This window comes from Triturus cristatus, chromosome 4_2 (assembly GCF_964204655.1).
Source record: "Triturus cristatus chromosome 4_2, aTriCri1.1, whole genome shotgun sequence".
Taxonomy (NCBI): domain Eukaryota; kingdom Metazoa; phylum Chordata; class Amphibia; order Caudata; family Salamandridae; genus Triturus; species Triturus cristatus.
The window spans coordinates 686,759,640-686,782,759 of NC_140586.1; the positions used below are offsets into that span (position 1 = coordinate 686,759,640).

General features: G+C 46.1%; 1 protein-coding gene across 1 annotated transcript in view; it reads left to right on the forward strand.

Moving 5' to 3' along the window:
* Positions 1-23,120, forward strand: part of C8B (complement C8 beta chain) — a 239,857-nt gene that overhangs the window by 117,352 nt on the left and 99,385 nt on the right. The window contains exons 4-5 of the mRNA XM_085602504.1: positions 11,232-11,373; positions 11,686-11,818. Coding sequence (XP_085458630.1) covers positions 11,232-11,373; positions 11,686-11,818 — 275 coding nt within the window. The remainder of the gene's footprint in view (positions 1-11,231; positions 11,374-11,685; positions 11,819-23,120) is intronic.

The following is a 23,120-nucleotide window of genomic DNA, read 5'->3' on the forward strand; positions in this document are numbered from 1 at the left end:
CACCCTGAGCTACATCATCAACACCTAGATCACATCCGCCACTTTCCTGAATGATAAGAATCTTGCAGAAATCAACAACTGACACAAATCAACTGAGCAACTTCTGATCCATCTCCCTACTCCGACAAGATGGAAACACTGGTCTTCGGCAACAAGACGTTTCCATGCGATTCCTTCTGGTGGGCATCAGAGCTAGGGACAACACCCACACCATGCAAGAAATCTAGGGATCATCCTAGATGACAAGCTCAATGCGATGGCTCAAGTCAATGGAGCGTGCCTCTTCTGCTTCCACATCCTTTGCATGCTGCAAAAGATCTTCAAATGGATGTGTCAGAACACCAGATGAACCATTAGGCAAGCACTCATCCCTGGCAGGCTGGACGATGGCAGCACTCTCTATTGCTGGAATCTTCAAACAACTCCAACACAGACTCCAGACCATCCAGAACACTGCCGCAGGACTCATGCTCACCCTCCGATGCCGCACCACTTCACACGTACATCAGGAAGATTCACTGGCTCCTCATTCATATGTCCAGTCAATTCAAGCCTCTCACACACACCTACAAAGCCCTGCATATCACAGGGCCAGAATGCTTGACCAGCCACATACACTTTCACCAATCCACCAGACACCTACGCTCTAGCTCACTCTCATGCGGACATACTCCCTGCATCAGCAAAAGCAACACTGGCGGTTGCTCATTCTCTTACATCTCACCCAAGACATGGAACAACCTCCCTCAACACATCAGAGCCTCCTCCTGACATCTTGAGTTCCACAAGAAGTTGAAGGCCTGCCTCTTCATAAAAGCACCTTGGGACCACACACCTACACACCTTGCTCAAGCACCTGGATATCCTCTCGGGTGATTAGTGCGCTGTACCAATCAACAAAACAAAACATAGCATAACATAATATAAGAGTAGAATGAGCAGGTGGGGCATTGTGGCATGCTGGAAAAACATTCAAACAAAAACAATACACAAACATTGAATAGTACTGGTACAAATTCCCTAATTATCTCTCCTAGGAAAGGGAAAGGAGAGAGCCCCCATTTGAGAAAAGGTAGAATTGAAGAACGGTCCCTCAGCTAGAGTGCTTCGAGGAATGAGAGGTGAAGGATGTGGCTAATGCAGAGGGAGTACTCCGACCCTGCTGATAGACAATTGGGATGCACGGATCAAGGTGAGCCACTGAAGAAAAAGCCAAAGGTGAATGACAAAATGTGCAATGGGGGTGCCCCAGTCAAGGCCAAGGGTAGCACCTGAGGAGCGGTGCTTGAAGGATCCTGGGTGCCTGTAAACATGGTGTGGTACCATATAAGAAGAACAAGAAGGGACATCATCTCCCTCCCGGAGGTGCACATGCACTGAATGAACAACATTCCAGACAACCATGCACATTGTGTGAGGTGGGCATCCCAATCTGCCATAAACACCGGTATCGGATCCACTGTAATTCTAGAGAGTCATCTCTGGAAGTGTTGGAATCAGAAGTGATCACATGTAGGGTCATCCGAAAAGGGGTATTCAGACAGAATAAAGAGTTGAAAATATGTACAGGCAGGAATATCAAGTCAGAAATATTGTGACATGCAAATATTGACATCAAGAATATCGATGTCAACAATATCGATTTTTAGGTAAGTTATATCGATTTTTAAGAAGTCATTAATATCATTTGCAAAAATATAGGGGCCGATTCCGATCCTGGAAAAATATTCCCCGTACGAATCGTATCTGGATTTTCTACCGTACGAATCGTACAAATCCCGTACAAACTGGCAAGTACGATTCGTATGTGAAAAAGTCCATACAAATCGCATTGGGTAAATTCCCCGACATGTCCTCGGGTCGGAAAAGGTGTCCGACACGTCCCCAGACATTTTTACGTACGAATCTGAAAACTGAAGTTCGAGCGCGCAAGTATGATTCGTACCGTCTGTCCGATTGTACAACCGTATGGTAAAAAGACCGTCCGGAGCGAACTCCTATAGCAACCATGGAGATGTCCAAAAAGGTGCCCGGTACGCGCCAAACACCCCCCCAGCCCCCCGTATGTATGCGCCGTCCCCCCCATCCCCGCGGATGGACGCGCCGTACCCCCAGGCCCTGCGTATGTACGCACCGTCCCCCCCCAGCCCCGCGGATGGATGCGCTGTGCCCCCGCATATGTACGCGCCGCCCCCCCAGCCCCATGAATGGACGTGCCGTACCCCCAGCCAGCCCCCCCGTGGATGGACACGCCGTACCTCTAGCCAGCCCCCCCACGGATGGACGTGCCGTACCCCCAGCCAGCCCCTCGTGTGTACGGTGCAGACCCCCACCCATGTATGTACGGCGCAGACCCCCACCCGTGTATGTACTGCGCGGACCCCCACCTGTGTATGTACAGCGCGGACCCCCACCCGTGTATGTATGGCACGGACCCCCACCCATGTATGTACAGCGCGTACCCCCACCCGTGTGTACGGTGTGGACCCCCACCCATGTATGTACGGCGCATACCCCCACCCCCATAGGTATGGCGCGGACCCCCACCCGTGTATGTACGGTGCGGACCCCCACCCATGTATGTACGGTGCGGACCCCCACCCGTGTATGTACGGCGCAGACCCCCACCCGTGTATGTACGGCGCGGACCCCCACCCGTGTATGTACGGAGCGGACCCCCACCCGTGTGTACGGTGTGGACCCCCACCCATGTATGTACGGCGCATACCCCCACCCGTGTATGTACGGCGCGGACCCCCACCCGTGTATGTACGGCATGGACCCCCACCCGTGTATATACGGCGCGGACCCCCACCCGTGTATGTACGGCGCGGACCCCCACCCGTGTATGGGGGTACGCGCCGTATATACACGGGTGGGGGTCCGTGCCGTACATACATGGCTGGGGGTCCATGCCGTACATACACGGGTGGGGGTCCGCGCCGTACCTACGGGGGTGGGGGTACGCGCCGTACATACATGGGTGGGGGTCTGCACCGTACACATGGGAGGCTGGGGGGTACGGCGCGTCCATCAGCGGGGCTGGGGGGGAACGGCGCGTACATATGGGGGACTGGGGGGGACGGCGCGTACATACTGGGGCTGGGGGGTGACGGCACGAACATACGGGGGCGGGGGGGACGGCGCGTACCGGGCCCCCTATTCCGCTCACATCGCGGCATACTTCGCTTTTCTGGCACTTTTTGGGTGCCGTAAAAATATTGCCGTCCGGACTGCTGTCGGTACGAATCGTACTTGCTGGGACGTAAAAACATGCCTAACTCCGTCCGGACGTCACGTCTGCGGTGTCCCGGATCACATTCGTATGTATTTTGCTGTCGGTCGGTGTTTTTTCCGACTCGTACGGAAATGGTGTTTCCGTACGAATCGTACTTGCAAGTTTGTATGGTTTTTTACCGGGTACGAGTCGGACGGAGAAAACGCTCCGACCGACGGTTCGTACCCGGTTTTTCCAGGATCGGAATCGGCCCCATAGTTGTTTAAAATATCATTTTTTAATTATTGTTATGTATTTTGCTATGTATTTTAAATTGTTTATGATGTAATATTTTGTTTAATTATTGTTTATATTTCTTACTATATTAGTTACATTAGTAGTTATGAAATCTAATTTAATTAAATGGTGTGTCTGTTAGTTTCGTAGCGGGTTGTGGTCTTATAGGGGTATAGGGAGGGGAGTAATTTAATTATTATGAATTAATGAATGTATTTTATTTAATATATTTATTAAATTGCTATTTAATTATTTTAACTGTACTAATATTTTTTTATATAAATGTTTTACGCAGGGTGTGGGGCTTATAGGGGTAAAGGGTGGGAAGTAATTTATTATTAATTAATTATAAATCAGTTGTTTATTAATTTTAATTAATTGATCATTAATTATGTTATTGTTTAATTTAAAAACAATAAGGTGCGGGTTGTGGGTTTTATTGAGGTAAAGAGTGTGGAGTGCATTAATGTTAGTTAATTATTAATTACTTGTTAAATTCTAGTAATTATTTAATTGTAACTTGGTTTTTAATAAATACTATTTGTTTAATTGATAATTTATTATGTTATTTGTGCAATTACATTTTTAGGGGATTTTAGATGTGGGTTGTGGGTTTTGTAAGGGTATGGGGTGGGAAGTTAATTTATTTTAGGTAAATAATAATTATTTGTTGAAGTAATAATAATGATTAATTTGAGAACTTATTATGTTAATTGTGTAAATAAACTTCTGTTAACTTTTATGAGTGTTGTGTGTTTTTGTGTGTATACTGTGGAAAATACATTAATTACAATTAATTAATGAAAATTGGTTTGTTAATTAATATTTATATTGATAGTGTACATAATTGTTTGTTTTTAGTTAAGTTTTGGGTGCAGGTTGTGAGTTTTGTGTGGTTAAAGGGTGGAAAGTAACTAAATTAAATTTATGTTATAAATCTTTTTTTGTTAATAAATACTTTCTAAATAAAAATGTTTATTTGTATGATAATTGTTTTTGTATTTTATTTATAATAATATTTTTGGGTACTTGTGATATGTCTTTTTATTCAACATATTTACATTTTGATTTATTTAGGTTTTTAAAAAAAATTTTTTTATTTAGTTTCAGATATTTTATTTGTTTTAATGTTGCACTGACCAGAGTGGAAATAGTAAATTTTACCCCTCCCCAATCCAACACTTTTCCTACTGTTGCACTGACTGGAGTTAGAATAGTAAATGTTGCCCCTCCGCAATCCAGCACTTTCCCTACTGTTGCACTGACTGGAGTGGGAATAGTATATTTTACCCATTGCAATCCAACACTTGTCGTAATGTTGTATTTACTGGAGTGGGAATAGTGAATTTTACCCCACCGCAATCCGGAGGTTTGCCTAATGTTGAACTTAGTGGTGTGGGAATAGTTAATTTTATCTCTCTGCAGCTCAACACTTTCTCTACTATCGTAATGAATGTACTGGGACTTGTAAATTTTACACCTCCTGAGTATGACACTGTGTGGCTGATTAGGATGTTGTTAAGAAAGCCTCCGACCGCAGGCTGGAGGCTTTTTGACCGACATCCATGGTTTAAAGTCCAACCGCCTAATTACATTGTAAGTGGTCAAAGTTTAAACCGGCCGGTCGGATCGACTGGCTTTCGATGGCCTCCAGGAGCCCGTCGGTCAGTCCGAGACTGCAGATAATCCCCTACGTATGCCGTTTCCGCCATCGGGATTATAATGTCGGTTTCCGACAGGCTTTTCATGTTGGGCTTTCCGACATGAAAAACCTGCCAGAAAGTGACTTTGGGGGCCCCTAGCATGGCCCCAATGCCTCTGAAGCCTCTGGTTGGGAGCCTAGGGGGCATCTATAGTGCCCCCGGTAAATCCCTGCATGATGTGGCAAGCAACGTGAGGTTCCTGCCACGCTGTGCAGGGATTTACAGAAACTCCCATTTCTCTATAGGAGCTTGTGCTGCAGCCGGTTTCAGACTGGCACACAAGCTTCCATAGGGAAATGGGAGATTGCAACTGCACCATGTGCGGTCACATTGTAATACGGTGTTCGGAAACACCGACCTATGGTCAGTCAATTTCCACACCAAGGGGCCGATTACGGTGGCGGACGGACTGGAGTCCGTCCGCCATCGTGGTGGTGACCGGGACCATCCGCAATACATGTGGGGGTCCCGCACACCCAATTAGGATGCAACCGCCACCGTGGCGATCGCACTTTGCACTTTAACACTGCGGCACCCGTCGCTGCTGACTGTGATGTTCCAAATGCACGTTGTGTATTTCACTGCTCTACGTGGCATGCACCACACAGTGCCTGCCACTTGGTGCAGTGGAATGTAGGGTGGTACCATGGGTACCCCCCAGTGCACCTACACCTCCCACCAACACTAGGGGGGCCCACCACAGGCCCCGGAAACCAATCCCCACCAGCCTTTCCATGGCGGTTTTTGCCTCCATCGTAACGATTGCCTGTGGTGGTTCTGTGGTGGACGGTCTTTGCATATGCCAGGGTCGCAGTCTGGATTCCCCCCACCATTGTAATGTTGCGGGGGTAAATTGGGGTCTGATGGTGGAAGGCCATGGCTGGCGGTGGAGGTCCTTCCGCCATCACAATGAGCCCCCAAGGTGGTGTCGGTCGTCAGTCAGAGGCAACTCCGATCAACATCATAATTAGGGCGTTTGTCTACCTTTGTATAAATTGTAGTGGGAATAGTGTATGTATTAATTTAACAATTTTGTAGTTCACTTTATATTGTTTGCATTTATAATAATATGTTTTGCTTATTTTAACGTATATATTATTTATAATTATTAATGTTTTTAATATTTTATTTATTTTTAGTAAATTGACATTTTTTATTTTGTTTCATTATTTAATTGTATTGAAAATGGTTTGTTTTTAAATTAAAGTATCTTATTGGATATATGCATATTTATTTTTTCTATAATTAAATTCAAAAGTTTTAAATTATAATATCGATTAAACATTTAATTTAATAATAATATTAAATTAGATATATGTAAATATATATATATACATATGTATATATAACTTTTTTGAAAATAATAATTGTTATATTTCCCCAAGAAATTATTAAACACATTTTTATTTATTATATTATAATTATTTAATAATATTTGCCATTCAAATTTATATATGTATTTATAAATCGATATTTTAGACAACTATATTAGTGACAAATATATTTATTTTGGATATTTTTGTAATTTCAAATATGAGTATAGGAATTCGATATTTTTGACATAGATATTTATGACTATATGTTCGTATGTATATATTTTAGTAATCAATATTTTTCCAGTGAACCCCAAAAGGGCTGTCAAGGATGCATGTATACAAGTGGAGTACGGAGTTCCTAAAAGAATCAGAAAAGGAAACAGAAAAAGGAAGTAGGGTGGGAGAGGTCTGAGCAAGCAGATCATGGGGAATCGGATTGCTCAGAAGCAAGAGCCCTCACACACCCAGATGGGTGTCATGCTTTATCATCGGGCAGCTACTTGTTGGGCTGGAGCTACAATTGCCAACATGCCCCTCAAGAGAGCTCCTTGCTTGAGGTCTTTTAAAATAAGTCACTGTGATGAAGTGGAAGTGGAGGTGCTATGTGTGTAGATTGGTTTAAGTGTGGTACAAAAATAACTAAGAGAAACCCTGAAAGTTTTAATACGTGGGACCTCTTGTTCTAAATAAAAACAAAGGGTGGCTGTATTGGAGACAACAATCCTATACAGCTCACAAGAAAGTGAGAATGTTGGTCAACATGTTTCATGCCATGGAAAGTTCCTGAGGGTCTTGCCATTTTGCCAGGTCTCTGTAACCTAATCTACCACAGATTGGGGTTATAGTAGTGGTAATTAGGAACAATACCCAATACCAAAAAGTCACCCTCAAAGTGTAGGGTATACCTTATGATATCTAAAATCTGACCCAATTTGAGTAAGTAAATGTACCCAGCACACTAAGAAAGTTGCCTCCCACCGCTGCCTTTTGAACTGGGCCCGCACGGGCCGTTCCTCTTGACATCACAGTGATGGACCTTCCGAACCGTATCCAAGATTTGAATCATAATGAGAGTCAATGCAAGGAAGAGGGGGATTGTTGCCTGTGCATTTGTCGAAAGTTTTTACCCAATCCCCCAGCACCTCAAGTTGGATAAAAAAATAGAATCACTAACCATCTGAGATTCGTAGTTTTGCCAGGAAAAGGAGAGCATATCTAAAGCCCAGGTCTCTGACCCTCCTCTTCACTTCAGTGTTGATGTTGAATTGCCAAGGCATAGTCCAGAAAGAACATCACATTTGGATTGTCTCATATTAAAGAATCTTTGCTCCTGGCTGCTTTCAATATGGTGTCCCTGTCTTGGTAGTTCAGGATCTGGGCCATCATTGGGCCGGGGGGGGGGGGGTGCCCAGGGGCGGGCGTCGTGCTTTGACCCTGTGAGCCCCCTCAATAACAATTCACCTGTTAGCCAATCCTCCAGGAAAGTAGGTGGTTGTCTCCGTCTAACCCTTCAGGTAGACCAATAATACAGATATTATTCCTACGCGAACACCAGATTGCATTCTTCAGACTGGTCTTCACAATGCACGGCCGCTCCAGAATAGATTGTGTTTCTTTTGACAGATCTTGTGTAAAAGGAGGTAATTCTTTGGTGTTGACTTGTTCCGACAACTTGTGTTGGTGTTCTCCAAGGAGAGCAAGATCATTGGTCAGGGTGTCAAAGCACATGTGGGAATCCACTATTGCTGCTAGAATCATGCCCAGTTTATCTGGGGCACCTCTATCCCTTGAAACTGGGTCTACAGCAATGAGAACACAGCAAGTGAATCCATGGCATGGGGTTCACAGGAACACAAAGAGGTTGAAGCTTGTGATGATTGATCTAGGGTTCCGGGACCTTTATCTGCATGGGGTCTGAAGGCATCTTTTTGGTTGTCTTTTAGTCCGGAGAAGGCTGAGGGGGGCCAGAAGATGTACCAGCATTAGGTGGTTCAAGCATCAGCAACTGCACAGTCCAAAGGCCTGTCTCACCCAACAAGAGCATAGTGGCCATACAGGCCATAGTGGGGGAATGAGCAGCCTAGAGGTCCGAGAGTCCTAGCTCACTGCATGGGATCCAAAGGCCAGAGTGGGGGAGCTAGTAAAGCATTATATTGAATAGGAAGCACCAGTACTCAGGCATGTGCATCCTTCACAGTGTGGTGTAAGTGATTTTGGTGATGGCCACAATTGTATCATTTATCCATGACCCCCTTCAATAAGAGGTGGTGTGGGGTTCCCCAATTATACACTGCGGCTGGCCACCCCAGTTGCCCCTGTACAGTGACCAGCCATATCATAAAGAAGCGGCCTCTGAAGATACCTCATACCGCAGGGCTGGAGGAGAGACCATCAGTGTGGGCTAGAAGTCACTCACCTCCCAGGTCGGGCCCCATCATGCACAGGGTCGATCCAGGTAAGACTTTGGAGAAGGCAGTGCAAAGCAGGTGACCCCAGAAAGGTGCATGTGTATCCTATGTCCTCCATGGAGCACTGCACACCTGGTTCCAGTCAGGCTACAGCCCTGACTCGGAAGTGAGAAGGTGACTGAGTCGGACCCATGGTCCAAGGGAGAGGCCGGCCGCCACACCCCAAGTGGCTGCATGGTTCAGGATAGGGCAGTCCAGCTGAATCCCTCAGCACTGACAAAGGTATACCTCTGTTAGTCAGACTGCGGTGAAAGCCGAATGCTGCTGCAAGAGTCATTTTCTTGCTCTTTGGCGGCTTCCTAGGACTGTTGGTATCAGTGCCATGCATCAGGCCCTCAAATCCAACCATAGAAGAGCAAAAGCTGAGCATGGTATCAGAGCCTAGCTACACCACGGCTTCCAAGTCTGGATTTCAGGCCACTCCTCGCCCACAATATAAATAGCTTTTCGGGGCAAGGCACTGTAGGTACATGCAAACACTAAGGGGCATATTTGCAAGCCCCTATCACCACAGGAACCATTCCTGTGGCGACAGGGGCTTCGCCTTATTTACATGGCGGCATTAAGCCACTTAACGTGGCTTAATGCCGACTTGTAAATAAGGCACCCTTTTACGCTATACTTTGCGTGAAAGAAGTGGGCAATGGGTGTTGCGGTGGGCGTTCCACAACACCCATTGGTTTTGGCACTGCCCCATATTTACATGGGTGGCATAAATATGGAGCAGCGCCAGAATTAAGACCAGGGAAAACTTGGTCTTAACATGGCGAAACTTGGAGAAATTTTTAATTTCTCCTCGTTTTTGCTGTTTCTATGTGTGCTACATTCTGCAACAGCAAAACGTTATAAATGATTCTATATATGTGCAGGGACACAAATAATTATTAAAAAAATTACGATTTACAACTTCTATGTGTGCTGCATATTGCAGTACACAAAGAAGTTTCAAATTGCCATTCATGATTGTTTATGTGCAGGAAGGGACACCTTCCTGCACATAAACAATCATTCCCTGCACTAAGGTGCCATGGTGCCTGCGTTGGACCTAGGCAGCTGAATTTAGCACCAGCGCAGGGGGAAACACAGGGGTGCACCATAGTATTGTAAATACGGTTCATCCCTGCATTTCTAAAGTGACGGAGTGCTGCATTAGCAATTTTGGAGCTGACCCACGCTCTGCCACTTTTAAATATGCCCCTAAATACTTTGATATATCACTTTTAACCCCTTCGCTGCGGCGGGAATTCCGCCGCAGCGCTGGGGGGAGTGGGGGGGCAGCGCGGTGGCGCTGTGCTCATGATGGAGCCACTCCGTCATGAGCCACGGTTGAGCTGTGATCATGACGGAGTGGTTCCGTCATGACTCCGCCCAGTTGCATTGTCCCCCCGCACAGGCAGGGAAACAGCGCCGCGTGGGAGGAGCGGCCGGCAACGGTCGCGGCATGACGGAACCACTCCGTCATGAGCACAGCGCGACCGTGGCTCATGACGGAGTGGTTCCGTCATGAGCGGGGAAGGGGTTAAAGACCTGGCACCCTGCCTTGTGCTCTACAAGGCCTCCTTTTGGAGTCTTACATAATGTTTAAACGAAGGATTATTTGCTGTCAAAAAGGGTTATTTTTTACATATTTGCCTGCAGGTTTAAAAGCTGCAGTAATAAGGCTACATGGATATACTGTAAAGGCATGTTGTCTTTGTTAGTCTGGTGGATGGCACAATAATTGTTGCAGTCCATTACATGTAACTTCCCATGCCATTGGTTTATTTTCCTGCACCATATACTAAATCCTTACTGCATAGTTAAATATATTAATTGGGGATTAGCCATGTTTCAATGTTTTAGAGGTATGAGCACATAAAATGGATCTTGAAGCAGTGCCCCATTGTGCAGAGTCCAGAACCAAGCAATACAAGTAAGCAAACATTTGGGTAACCACAGAAAAAGAGGCACATTCTTACACATAGTATAATGGAATTTGACAATTTAATCCCAAACTTTTCTGGAAAATTTTCAATGTCTCACAGGTCAATTTTCATAGATTTTCTGAGCTATCTGTAAAATCTTCAGTAGGGCATATCCTCCAGTTTAGCAGAGACTGAAAAGATAACTGGCTCTGCCTGCGAAAAACACATTTTCTCCTGTACTATTTAACAGATGCATTTAGCTATGAAATGGCAAGATTTTTCAGTTATTGGAATTGTAATATGTATCTTCTTCACCTGTTTGCTAGGGCGGTGCATTGCACGGAGACTTCAGTGCAATGGAGACGATGATTGTGGCGATATGTCAGATGAAAAAAGTTGTAAAAAGGTTTATCGAACCTGCACCAATGAAATGGAGCAATACTGGGCAATAGAACATCTTGCCAGTGGGTAAGTGTCATTAGAATTAGGCAGTCATAGGATAAAACAATTGCTAGGCAGGACAATTTATTCATAGATTATAAATGGTTGTAAACATTGAATTAAGGGTTTCCCCCATTATGTATGAGTGTGTCTGTGTTTACACTCACTGCACATAAACGTGCAAGCATTTTGAAGAACGGAAGGGGAAGAGTTTGAGAAATCAAAGGTCGATAAACTAAAGTAAATAAACAATTTAATAAGAACTTCACGGTCATTGCAATGATTTTGACACACTTTAATGTGATTCGATTGAATTGCATATTCTTTCTGTCATTTCAGATTAAATATCTTCACCAATGAATACGAAGGGCTAGTATTAGATCACAGGTATTATGCTGGTGGGTGTTCGCCAAATTATATCCTTGACACCAGATTTCGAAAACCTTACAATGTAGACAGCTACCTCCCACAAGTAAGTATACGAACACATTAGTACTGTTGAAGGTGTTTGCTTGCTTATTGTAAGGTAGTATGGTGGTTGTGTTTTCACTCAATAGAATGTGCTATTCACAACTAGAAATGGTTATGCACAGTTCATTATAATCACAGATCACTGGTTCCACCAGAAAGCGAAGCCAGCCTACAGAACATTTGTAGTTTGGTAATAATGCCCAAATACACTCTGCAGGTGGACTATAAAAAAGGGGGCCTTCCGTGCCATGCACACTGAAAAAATGGCTCGACCTTTTTGAAGGAAATGTTCTTACTGGTCGAGATACTCGCACATAGGTTGATTCAGCCGTTCTGATTTAAGCAATACTTTGTACCAAGTAGAAGTGGTATCTGCTGACAGCCATTCAGAATGACTCTGGCACCAGAAACATAGACGGGCTATTGCAGTGTGAGTGGGCTAATGATATTGCAGGAGTCATTGGGGCCTGCTGTTGGATAATGCCTGCTAATACCCACAATTTTTGTTAATGGACATGCAGAAACAAATCCATACAATTTTGAACGACTCAGTGATTTGCTTCGGCTCTTATCTGCAGACATAAAAAAAATCAGTATCCAAAGCTTTGGACATGCACGTTGGCCAATGGAGTAAGCCTCACTCCTCACCCAAAGAGATCCATCACAGCCCCAAATTAACATTTACAAGCATAAATGCATGACCTCCTATTGGTTCTTGAATTTTCCAGTTTCACCTGTACTCTACCAACTCTCAGTCAGGTACCTGCCCTTTCAGGTACAATATTATTGTTTGTACACAGAGAAATATAGCAACCAAGTGGCCGCTTGTTTCTGTAAAACAAAAAGAAAATATGTCCCTAATGCCCTGGGAGTTTCCTTCTAGCGTGAGGGGGTATTTTGCAGTGTTTCTTACTTGTAACCACCAGACCTTTTCTTGTGGGCTGAGTGAGACAAATGTACTTTGGATTGGGAGGGCTAGGGCTGTCCTTCTGGCCAAGTGATGAGCAGGTCAAATGTTCCTGATGGTAGATGTGCTCTGCTGCTGGAATGCTGGTTGCTTCACCTACCTTTAAATGAGGCAGGCGAGCAACTAATTGGTACCCACGTACTTTGTGCACCATCCATAACTTCAGAATTCAGCAAGGATCTCTTTACCAGGCATTGAGTGGAATAATATATATCTAGAAGGGCTCATTTAGTTTCCCTCTTGTTTTGCACCTGTGCCTGTTATGTTTACCACCTTACTCTTTTGTAAGATTTTTAAGTTAATCTCTACCTTTTCGCATATTGTACCTTTTTATAATTATTTTCTATCATTTCAAAATGGTGAAAGCTGACCAATGTCCCTTTGTGTGATATCAAGTGATGGCAATATGGGGTGCTGTTTTAGCCATATGAATAGGTTGAAATTATGTCAATAAGGTGGGAGAGTTAATTTCTGTAGTGGTACATCCTAGGATTAAACACTGAAAACACAGCTGTGCCAGCTGAGCCAGCAGAGGGCATAATTCCATTGTAAACGGAGCAACTGGAAATGGACATGTGAAGATATCCAACCCTTTCATTCCTTATGTATAAATCGGGCTGTTAGTTGCCAAGGATATTGGTCCTTCAAAATTAGTAAGAGCGCAAGTTCCATCTATTGGGAACCAAGTATCTCCTTACAGCATTTAATATACTTAGGGGCATATTCACAAGAAACTATTGCCGAGTCAACGGCACTTTATCTCAGCCAAAGTCGTGATAAAAATACCTCCCCATTCACAAGCCGGTGTAAACAGCCCACAGTACCAGTTTACCCGCGATAGCAGTGACAAAAAACATCGTCACAAAGGCCCCCCGCAACTATCGCTAATGAGATGCAGAGTGGGCGTTCCAGTGCCAAAAGCTGCGACAACATCACACCCCAACATTCTCAACGACCACACAGAACTGTGATAAAAACACAAAACAGGCGATAAGGCACGTTAGCACCAGGAAAACCACAACCCACACCCGGAACACTCCCCCCCGGAGCACCATAGATGCAGCGCAGACAAAGACAGCGGACCCCCAGGAAGCGTACCAGCCGCACAGACCCAACCTCTGACAATGTCACCGTCCACGACGGGCTGAAAGGGACAACCACCCCATGCATCCAGACCATCATCGCCCAACAGGCCTACAGCACCAACACAGTGGACAACCAACTTCCCACCCCACCCCAAGCTGCTGGCTTGGCTGTACCTGTTGGCCCCTGTCACCCTCCAAACAACACCCGCCAAAGTCGGAGGAGTCTCACTGCCAGCCACATCCAAGTCCCTTAGGTCACGCTGGAGACCAAGCAAGGATCATACGCCATAGCAGGATGCATGCTCGTGTTGGGGGCAATCCACAGCACACGTGTCCCACCTGTGCCCCCTGGTGACACAGCACACAATCACCGCAACAGAACGCACACATCCCACCCCAATGTGCAGGCAACAACAGAACACCGGGGAACCTCCAACAATGTCGCCTTCAAATACACAGCCAGTGTGCATGATTCTTCCATCCCCCGACAGTCCATCAGCAACCAGCGTCCCTAGGATGGCACCAAGGGAAATGCACAGCCCCTTGGCAAGTTCCAAATGAACACCCCACTCACCTCAACTCCACAACCATGCAAATCACAACTTTGGCAATGCACACGTCACAAAATCACAACCAACATGCACAACAACATGCCCCCCCATCAGACACGACAGAACCATTCACAATGGTTAGCTGGCCAAGCCCTGAACATGAGCCGTCAACGGCATGGCACCTCAGCCACACAACAGCCGAATGTGGGGAGAGGTGGCAAACAGGCATGTGTGAAGGATGCAGTAGTACCATGATTGGGAAAGTACACAATGCCAAGAGTGGCAGAGATGTTCTGGACAGACCGCAGTATGCAGCACAAAACCATATCCATGGTGACATACACCTCTGGTGTATGGAGTGTAGTGGACAGTGGATGCAACAATGTCACCACAGCCAGTGGGGGGACCTCGCGGAAATCCTGCCTGTTACGCCCCCCCCAAAGCGTGACCGGAGTGGGATGGCCCGGTGTACGCCACGCCAGCGTAGGGGTGTGAATAAGTAGCACGTAGCCCTGGGCGTGGTCCTCTTCCGGAAAGCCCAATGTCTCTGCCAGGGCGGCACCTCTCACCCCGCCAGGAGGCCAACGCCGTCCTCTAGAGCGGAGTTGGCTGCGACGCTGCGCGCCTGCCGGACCACGAACCCATCAGGCCCGCCCCTGCACAGCCCGGCCTCACTGATCACCTGCCGACACCAGCGTGTGTCAAGGAGGGCCCACCACGTTCCAACTCAAGCTCCAGGCCCGAGTCCCACGACCTTGGCAGCCTCCTCAGACCATTACAGCCTCCAAGACATGGGCCCGCTTTACTCCTTTTTCGTTGACGTAATCTACTGCCGCCTCAGGCCTACTCCTCGGCCCAGTAGGTCCCATGTGTGAAACTGTGTCCGGAGTCATGAATGGCAGTGACCCCAAATCTGGGCCACAGGCAACAGCACCAGACTCCCTTCGATCAATGAGGCATAGTTCCATATGGGCTTCTTGCGACACGTGGTGCCACTAACCCTGTTCAAAGCCAGCTGGTGACACGTGGTGCCACTAACCCTGTTCAACGCCAGCCGGCGACACATGGTACCACTGAACCTGAACCACGCAGGCCGGTGGGGCCATCCAACCTATGCTGGCGACACTCAGTGAATGGGCTATGCTGACTGCTGCCTCAGGCCTACCCCACAGTCAGGTAGGTCACACATTTGGAACTGAGTCTTGATTACACTATGTCAGTGAGCACCATTTAAGGCATAGGACAAGTCACTATGCTCACTTCGATGTGGAGCCAACAAGTCTGTGCATGGCATCACAACCACGCGTGTCTGTGGCCCTACGCGGACTACTGCCCTGGGCCTATGCTGCACACAGGTGGATCACAGATTTGGAACTGAACATCGGTTATTCAGAAGGCTGAATACATGTCATCGCACGCACGGAGAGGCGTAAGAGGATGACGCGTTGAGTCCGGAGGGAACAAGATCATCGCTACGGAGGTGATCGAACACTACCCACAACTGCCCTTGTGTCACTGACTCTGTGCCTCTCCAGCCAATGACACGTGGCTGTGGGCCACTGCTGACCACTGCCTCCAGCCTGCACTGCGGTCCAGTAGGTCACAGACTCTTTATTTTGCTATGGCTGAGTTCATATCAGCGTTCCGGCATCATTGCAGACAGCATCCCCTCTCAGCCCCGGTGCCACTAAGTCTGTTCCCGGACAATCATGGACACTCTCTGGTCGAACTTTGGTGGTGTCTGTGTCTATGGACTAGGGGGCAGTTTTTATCCTCATGTAGCTGATACCGAATTGGTGGTCGCAACGAGGTTGTCGCATTCCACTCCTCCATTTGCTACTTCCGGATAAAATCAAACCTTTCTGTGTCACTCCCTGGAGGACACCTTCCACTGTCCCCCGAAACCCTCTGCAACATACACCTCGGACATTGATGGTGACCCGCTCAGGTCGCATGGCACATCTGACTGCACTGCAAGTCACCGTCCCGTGGCTGGGTGCCTGTGCTGGCCACTGTGCATCTAGGGCCACTAACTCTGTACTGGTCAGGTCTGGGACCCCTTCATCTGAGATATTGGTTGGCCCCTGAAGTGTTGGCCTTGGGGTCATCAACACCATTTCTCTGTGGCCCTGTGCTGTACGCAGCCTCCGGGCCCAACAGCATCCCACCAGGGCTCACACACCAAATCGAGTCCTGACCGGCCCGGATGTCGCATCACCACAGGAGGCACACGCCACCACCGCAAGGACCACCTCCAACAGCCATCTGCCACAGTCGACACGGTGGTCCTGACAGACTTACGGGGTTGCTCAGACCTGTCGTGGATGCCATCATCAGCCTGATACCCTGCTCAGCACTCCAGGTGCCAGTGATTCAGTGCACCGCAAGCCATATGTCACCTCAAACAGTGTGGGGGCCCTGAGACGTTGATGGGGAAGATGATGCAGGTATGACACACCCCACTGCATCTGCATCAGGTTTCTGTCAGAGGGACACAATCGAAGACTTTTTCTTCACATGGGCTCGCGCATCTCTAGTGTCCCATCCCCAGTGCACTGCAACTCACAGACACTTCTGTTTGCTTGCATGTTGGCTGTCCTCTGGACTTTCTCCGGATCCCTCCATGTTGCTCAGCAGTTTACTTTTTTATGCATGTGTTTTCTGTTTATGTTGCACTGGTGTCTAATGTTAAAGTGGTTGCCAGCACCAGCCATTCTGTGCGTGCTTGCTTACACTCACCCCACACACATCCAGCACAGGCATCACTGTGCATGTGGCCCTGCCAATAAAGGGGCTGGGCGCATGAACCCATAGCCACTTCAACATGATATCTGCGTGTGTCCCTGAGGTCTTGTTGTATGCATGAGGGCCCTGGGCCCGACGCCATTACATTGTGCTGTGTACATCGGATGCAGACGTGTCACCGCAGGCAACGGTTTGGAGCTTGGACATGTAGCTTTGTCGTCACCCACCCAATTTGTAAGGGGACTGGCCAGGGCCATCGTACACAGAGCCAACATGGGTGTGTGACTGCTATTTGAGCGTCCCTGCCCGTAGTTCTGTACTTTGAATGTGCAACTGCATGTGTCTCTATGGCAGTGCGGGTCTCCTTAGTGGGGTGTTGGTGGCCCCTGAAGGGTGATGGACACCTACGTATGTGTCCTGGTTCACATTCCATGAGTTTGGCCCCCACACACACCTGTTGGGCCACCTCCTTTTGGTGTGCAGGAACATGGCATTAGGGTGCGATGTGTGGGTGGGTGAAGTGTCGTGAGCTAGCTGTGCTTGCGGGTGCTTCCTGCTGTGTGGTCTGTTGCAGGCTGGGTGTTCTCCTCTGAGTAGCTCGGCTGTCCGGGTCCTGGTGGAGAGTTGCGTGGGATATCCATGTACTGTTGTAGGGCGTCGGTGTCGACAGTGTGGTGGTCCTCTCGGGCGTCACTTATGTGCTGTATTCTGTGCTCTGCTGAAGGTGTTGTGTGCCCCTCTGCGATGTGAAGGGAAGGTGCGTATTAACTTTGCGTTGACATATATGTTGGCTCATTGTGCAGGTTTGCATGCAGACTGTATGGCAATGTACATTGTGACTGTTTGGGGGTGCTGGATTCTTCTGCGGGACAGTGCACATTTGGTCTACGTGACAGATGTGATGTCGTATGCTTACATTTCCATTTCACAGTTTCCGGCTCCGTCAGATGTAGTAGGCATGTTTCTGTGCATGTGCGGAGCCTGCTGTGTCCTCTGTTCTGCAGTGTCGGCTATGCGCATTGTTCTTCGTTGTCGTCAAAGTGGGAGTGCTGTTCGTGCTATGTGTGTGTGCTACTGTGTGCCAAAGGGATCAGGCCCATGGACCTGGGTGATTGTGGGTGTGCAGTGTGCTACACATCGTTGTGCATGTGTGCCATTGTGCCCACTCCCCCATCCCCTCATCCCTGTTTGCTGCACTCCCTGTTCATGTTGTGTCAGGTCCTCTCGAGCTGTGTCTGTACTCCCTACTCCTTGCACCGTCTCCACACTGATGACTGTGGCCTGGGTTTCCTTCATCTCCTCCGGTGGTGCTGGACTGCCACCACCTGTCGCCGTTGCTGCCTTCCTGTTGGCAGTGGGTTTGTGCCTGGTGTATGTAGTCATGTCATGCTGGCGCCTATTGGCCTCCTGGATTGGCCTCCTCGGCACTCCGACTGCAATCCAGGTGGTCTGCTAGTGGGTCAGTTGCTGGTAGTGTTCTGTCACCTCCGTGACGCTGGTCTTGTTTTCCTGTGGTATGCACCCCGTCTTCCTCTCCCTCTTCTCCTTGGCCTTTCCCGACCCAGTTGTTCCTTGCTGGTAGTCTGTGGGGGTTGTGGGGTTCGAGTTGGTCCCTGCGCTGTGTCAGGGTGCATCCATGTTGCTACGAGCTTTGGATTGTTTTTGGTGAATTTTTTCTTTGGTTTTTATGGTGCATTGTTCCGCCAGACGCGTGGGATTTGCAGGCCTGTGGCTGGTTTTCCCTACTTTTTGATCCACGGTTGGCCTCATCGAATGTTTTTTTGCGTTGGCGTATCGCATTTATGCGGCGTGGTGTTGATTTTCACGTGGAGATTTGGTGGGTTATCTAGTGACTATCGCATGCTACCGCTTTGTTGTGAATTCCACTTTGGCACGGGGTTATTTTCCCGCGATGAGGTGCGATATTGAAAGTTGCGTTATGCTACTCTTGCTGTAGTTGTCACACGTTCTTGTGAATATACCCCTTAGTGTCCCGAGGCAGGGCAGTCCAACACCTACTCAGGGCTGCACTGTGGGCTAGTACTCAAGTCCTGAGACCTGTAACAAACAACACTCAATAAATCATTGTCTAGCCAGTGTTTTTACACATAAATCATATTATCCACACACTATTCAATACACATTAATTTACAAATATATATAATTTGGTATGTGGGTATTCCTATGGTGACATCCTCTATCAGTATACATCCACTAAGCTCTGAACCCTAAAGGCATAATACTTCCCCACCTTTGCTGAACACAATTCAGTGGGGTGTAGTTATCAAAATGGGCTTTCTCATGAGGAATGTGTTATTAGAACCTAATGTAACAACATAAAACCCTCTCATTATTGTTCCATGAAAGCAGAAGTCTGTCAGGATAACACAATACCAAAACATTGAAATTTCTCTTGATGATACCCTCTCACAATGACCTTAATTCATAAATGCAGTGATTCATTCTCAAATTCATCATTGGCGTTAAAGCATTTTAATATTCACTATACAATCTGCAGGACTCTATTTTTCCAATTTTACACAGGCTGCAAAACAGTCTTGATCCAACAACTAGGAACCTGTGTGCTAGAGCCATAAGACTAAAAGTCCCATATCCAGGAAAACTCAAGCAATGTCGTAACTCTCCTCGGCTCATCAATACAATGTCATGTGGGAGGTAGAATTACTTTCACATTTTTAAATAAAGGTTCATTTGGGGGGTACTGTACTCCTGGTAGCCCCCAGAACAAGGTTGGAACTGCTGGTCGTGCCTTGATCCTTTCTCGCCAGCCCAGTGGGCTTATGGGGCAAGACACTTTTCTTTGCAGCCGTGGGTAGCGGAAACAGGGTTTTTCTCCTAGTTTTTCCTTTTTTAGGGTCTGCATGCCTCTGTCCATCCTATGGGTCACCAGAAACGTGGCCTCCAAAGGGGCTGCATGAGAGACTTAAGCTGGCTCCCTGTCTCACCAACATTGTCCTTTGATGACGTAGGAGCTGCCAATTTGTTTTCCACCCATGGTCAGAGCAGATGGATTCCTGGGCCCAGATTTACAGAATCATCATGCAGCACAGTGCAGCAGCCACAAATGCTGCGCTGTGTGAGAAGGAGAGAGCAGGAGAGCGCCATATTTACAGAAATATGGCACTCTCCTCCCCTCTCCCTAGCACCGGTGCAGAAATGTGCTGCTGCATGCCATTAACACACCTTTGCACTATAGTAGCAGGGTGTCTACCTGAGACTAGCATAGGTTTTGTACTGGAAGATTACCCTTCCAGCACAAACAGTCTATGTTTAGACTAACCTTAAAACGTGTTCCACCTTGCATGTATGCTGTACAGTGCAGCACACATGCAAAGTTGGAAAAGAAAAGAGAAAGGAAAGCATTTTTCTGTGATAGCGACTGGTTGAAGTGGGTGCTATTTTCTGCTGCTATACCTTGTCTACTTTTTTAAGTAAATGGAGCTTAGTGTCAGAAACCTTGGGTGCCCAATGCACCACCCACCATACACCCCTTTGGCGCTACATGCTGCTTTGCCCTACTTTCAAGTGATTTTCCAGCGCAAATAAAGTTTAGTGGCGGAAAGTAAATTAGTAAAAAAATGGTTTAGCTTAGAATTGTGGCACTTTTGCGACACAAACATGATGCTAAAACCTAGCAAATATACTCCCTGTTGTGCTGCACCTCCCTGCTCACCACAGACATGGGCATGGAGCTCTGGCTTCCCTCAGAGCGGATTCTTCTGGAGCACAGGGCACTGATTCAGTTGTCTTTGTCCATGAGACATTCATGGACCTCAGATTGACTACATTATGAAGGAAAAACTGTACAGTATCACCATGAATAGTGGTACCCTAGAACAACATTTCTTAAGCCTTATGTTTCATGCTTCTACTTCCTCCGGTAGGGTTGCATCCAAAACAGAATATGCTGGAGAGAGTAATTGGTTGGGTCACACATCTGACTAACGAATTCAAACAAAGGGGGACATTTCCTTCAGTTCTGGCAGAAGCACACAAAAATGATGCCATATTTTCTAATTTGAGTGTTATTTAGTAAGGCATTGGTTGAAAAAAACAGATCTATATAAAGAAGCGTATAAAAGTGACTATTGCAATATGTCTGTGGACCAATGAGAACTCATGTTTTCTGTCATGCCAATTATTTGAGTTTGAATGTTTCGTATGCATGAAGAATTTAACTTTCAGTTCATATATTACCTTCCTGTAGAGAATTTCAAGTACAGCCCAGTTAAAACTCTGAAAGTTTATACCATAGCATTGCTGTCTTTGTAATGAAGCGTAGATGCCTGATAAAGCTATACTATCCTTTATATATTACCAAGTTCTCCAGCCTTGGCAATACTACTCATAATCAATTCATCTTGGAGATTTTAAATTAAAAATATGAATGTAAAAAAACAGCAGCATACACACTGTTCAATATACCAAATAGAATGAGATGAGGGACAGTCACAATTGTGAAGAAATCCTGTTGATGAGTATTCACTTGTCGATGGGATAGAGAAAGATCTATTCAGTAATTGTGTCGCAGTATCTCTGAAGGAAAAGTCCCTGCTCTTAATGGGCCCTTGGCTCCGAACCTTGGACGCAGGTAAGAATTAATCAGAAGCTGCAAATCAAAACTAAGAATTCAGGTTATAGATAGTCTTTTCTTAGGAGTCAATGATGAGATTTTGATGTGAGTTTAAAGGGTTCTATTCAATATCTTTTTGTGTTTCTTTATTAATCATCAATGAATTATTTTAAAAAACAATACAGAACATATAGCATAAAGCATAAAGCCTGTTCCATGTAGGTAAATGCCTTAATCTCTATTCTAATTCTTAAGACAAGAAAAGTATCTTGAACCCATAAAGAATTTGAAACCGAGAGGTGAAAGCATAAAGCTTTAAGCAATTCAAGAAGAACTTCTCATGAAGAGAAGTTCAGAAAATTCAGAGGAGTCTAAGAAATAGCATAGATACTGGTAAGGGAAAATGAATAGCTCAGCAAAAAACGTAGAAAAGTCTGCTCAGAGTGTAGCGCTTCAAAGAGTCTGTGTGAAGAAAAGCGTCATACCCTAGTCTAGGAAGACTCACTAAGATATTGGTTCTTAATACAATTGTTGCCATAGTTTAGTTTCATCCACCAATGGGGGCAGGATGCCTTCATGGGAACGGAAAGTTTCCACTGTCTACATTGTCTTGAAACAAAGACTTACAGATTATTAAGTATTAAATGCAACATTTCTGCCAACATTGCACAAGTCATGGTTTGGTTCCTACTGGTTAGCAAAAATGTTCATGACTAGGTCCATTATTCTTTAATGAAATCATCCCTTTCTCACATATTTTAACTTTCAAATCTTATTAATGAAGAAGCATTCAGATAACATTTTAACTACATTACTTAGTACACTATTGTATTTTATGAGAAATATGTTCATGGGAAGTTCAATACTATCTTTTTCCTCTTAAATCATGTTGGTTCAACACATTTTATTTTTGAACTCTTCTTGTCTTCACGTTACTAAGAAGGTTGACCTAATGATTTGATTAAAAAAAAAGAAACTGCATTCAGAAGCATTACTAACTTAACATGCCTTGCTATAAAAGCATAGTGCTCCCATTTGCCATTTAAAACTGTGGCTTAAAATTTGTAGGCCTTCATGATACTTCTACACATTCATTTGGTGTATTAAAAGAGTTTTAACATATGTATTCTGTGACAAAGCAGATACACATTTAGCAGGAACTGGTAAGGCAGACTGACTAGTAATAAGAGAAAAGCAACCCATTTTTGGAGATAGTGTCTATTAAGATGACACGGTATGACCGATGATAAAAAGAACAGCATCCGCAGTGACCAATCACTGGAAGTATGATAAGTATTTAAGGATATAAGTTCACTATACTGTTTCAGGATGCACAGATCCTTGGTCAGTCATTTAAGGCA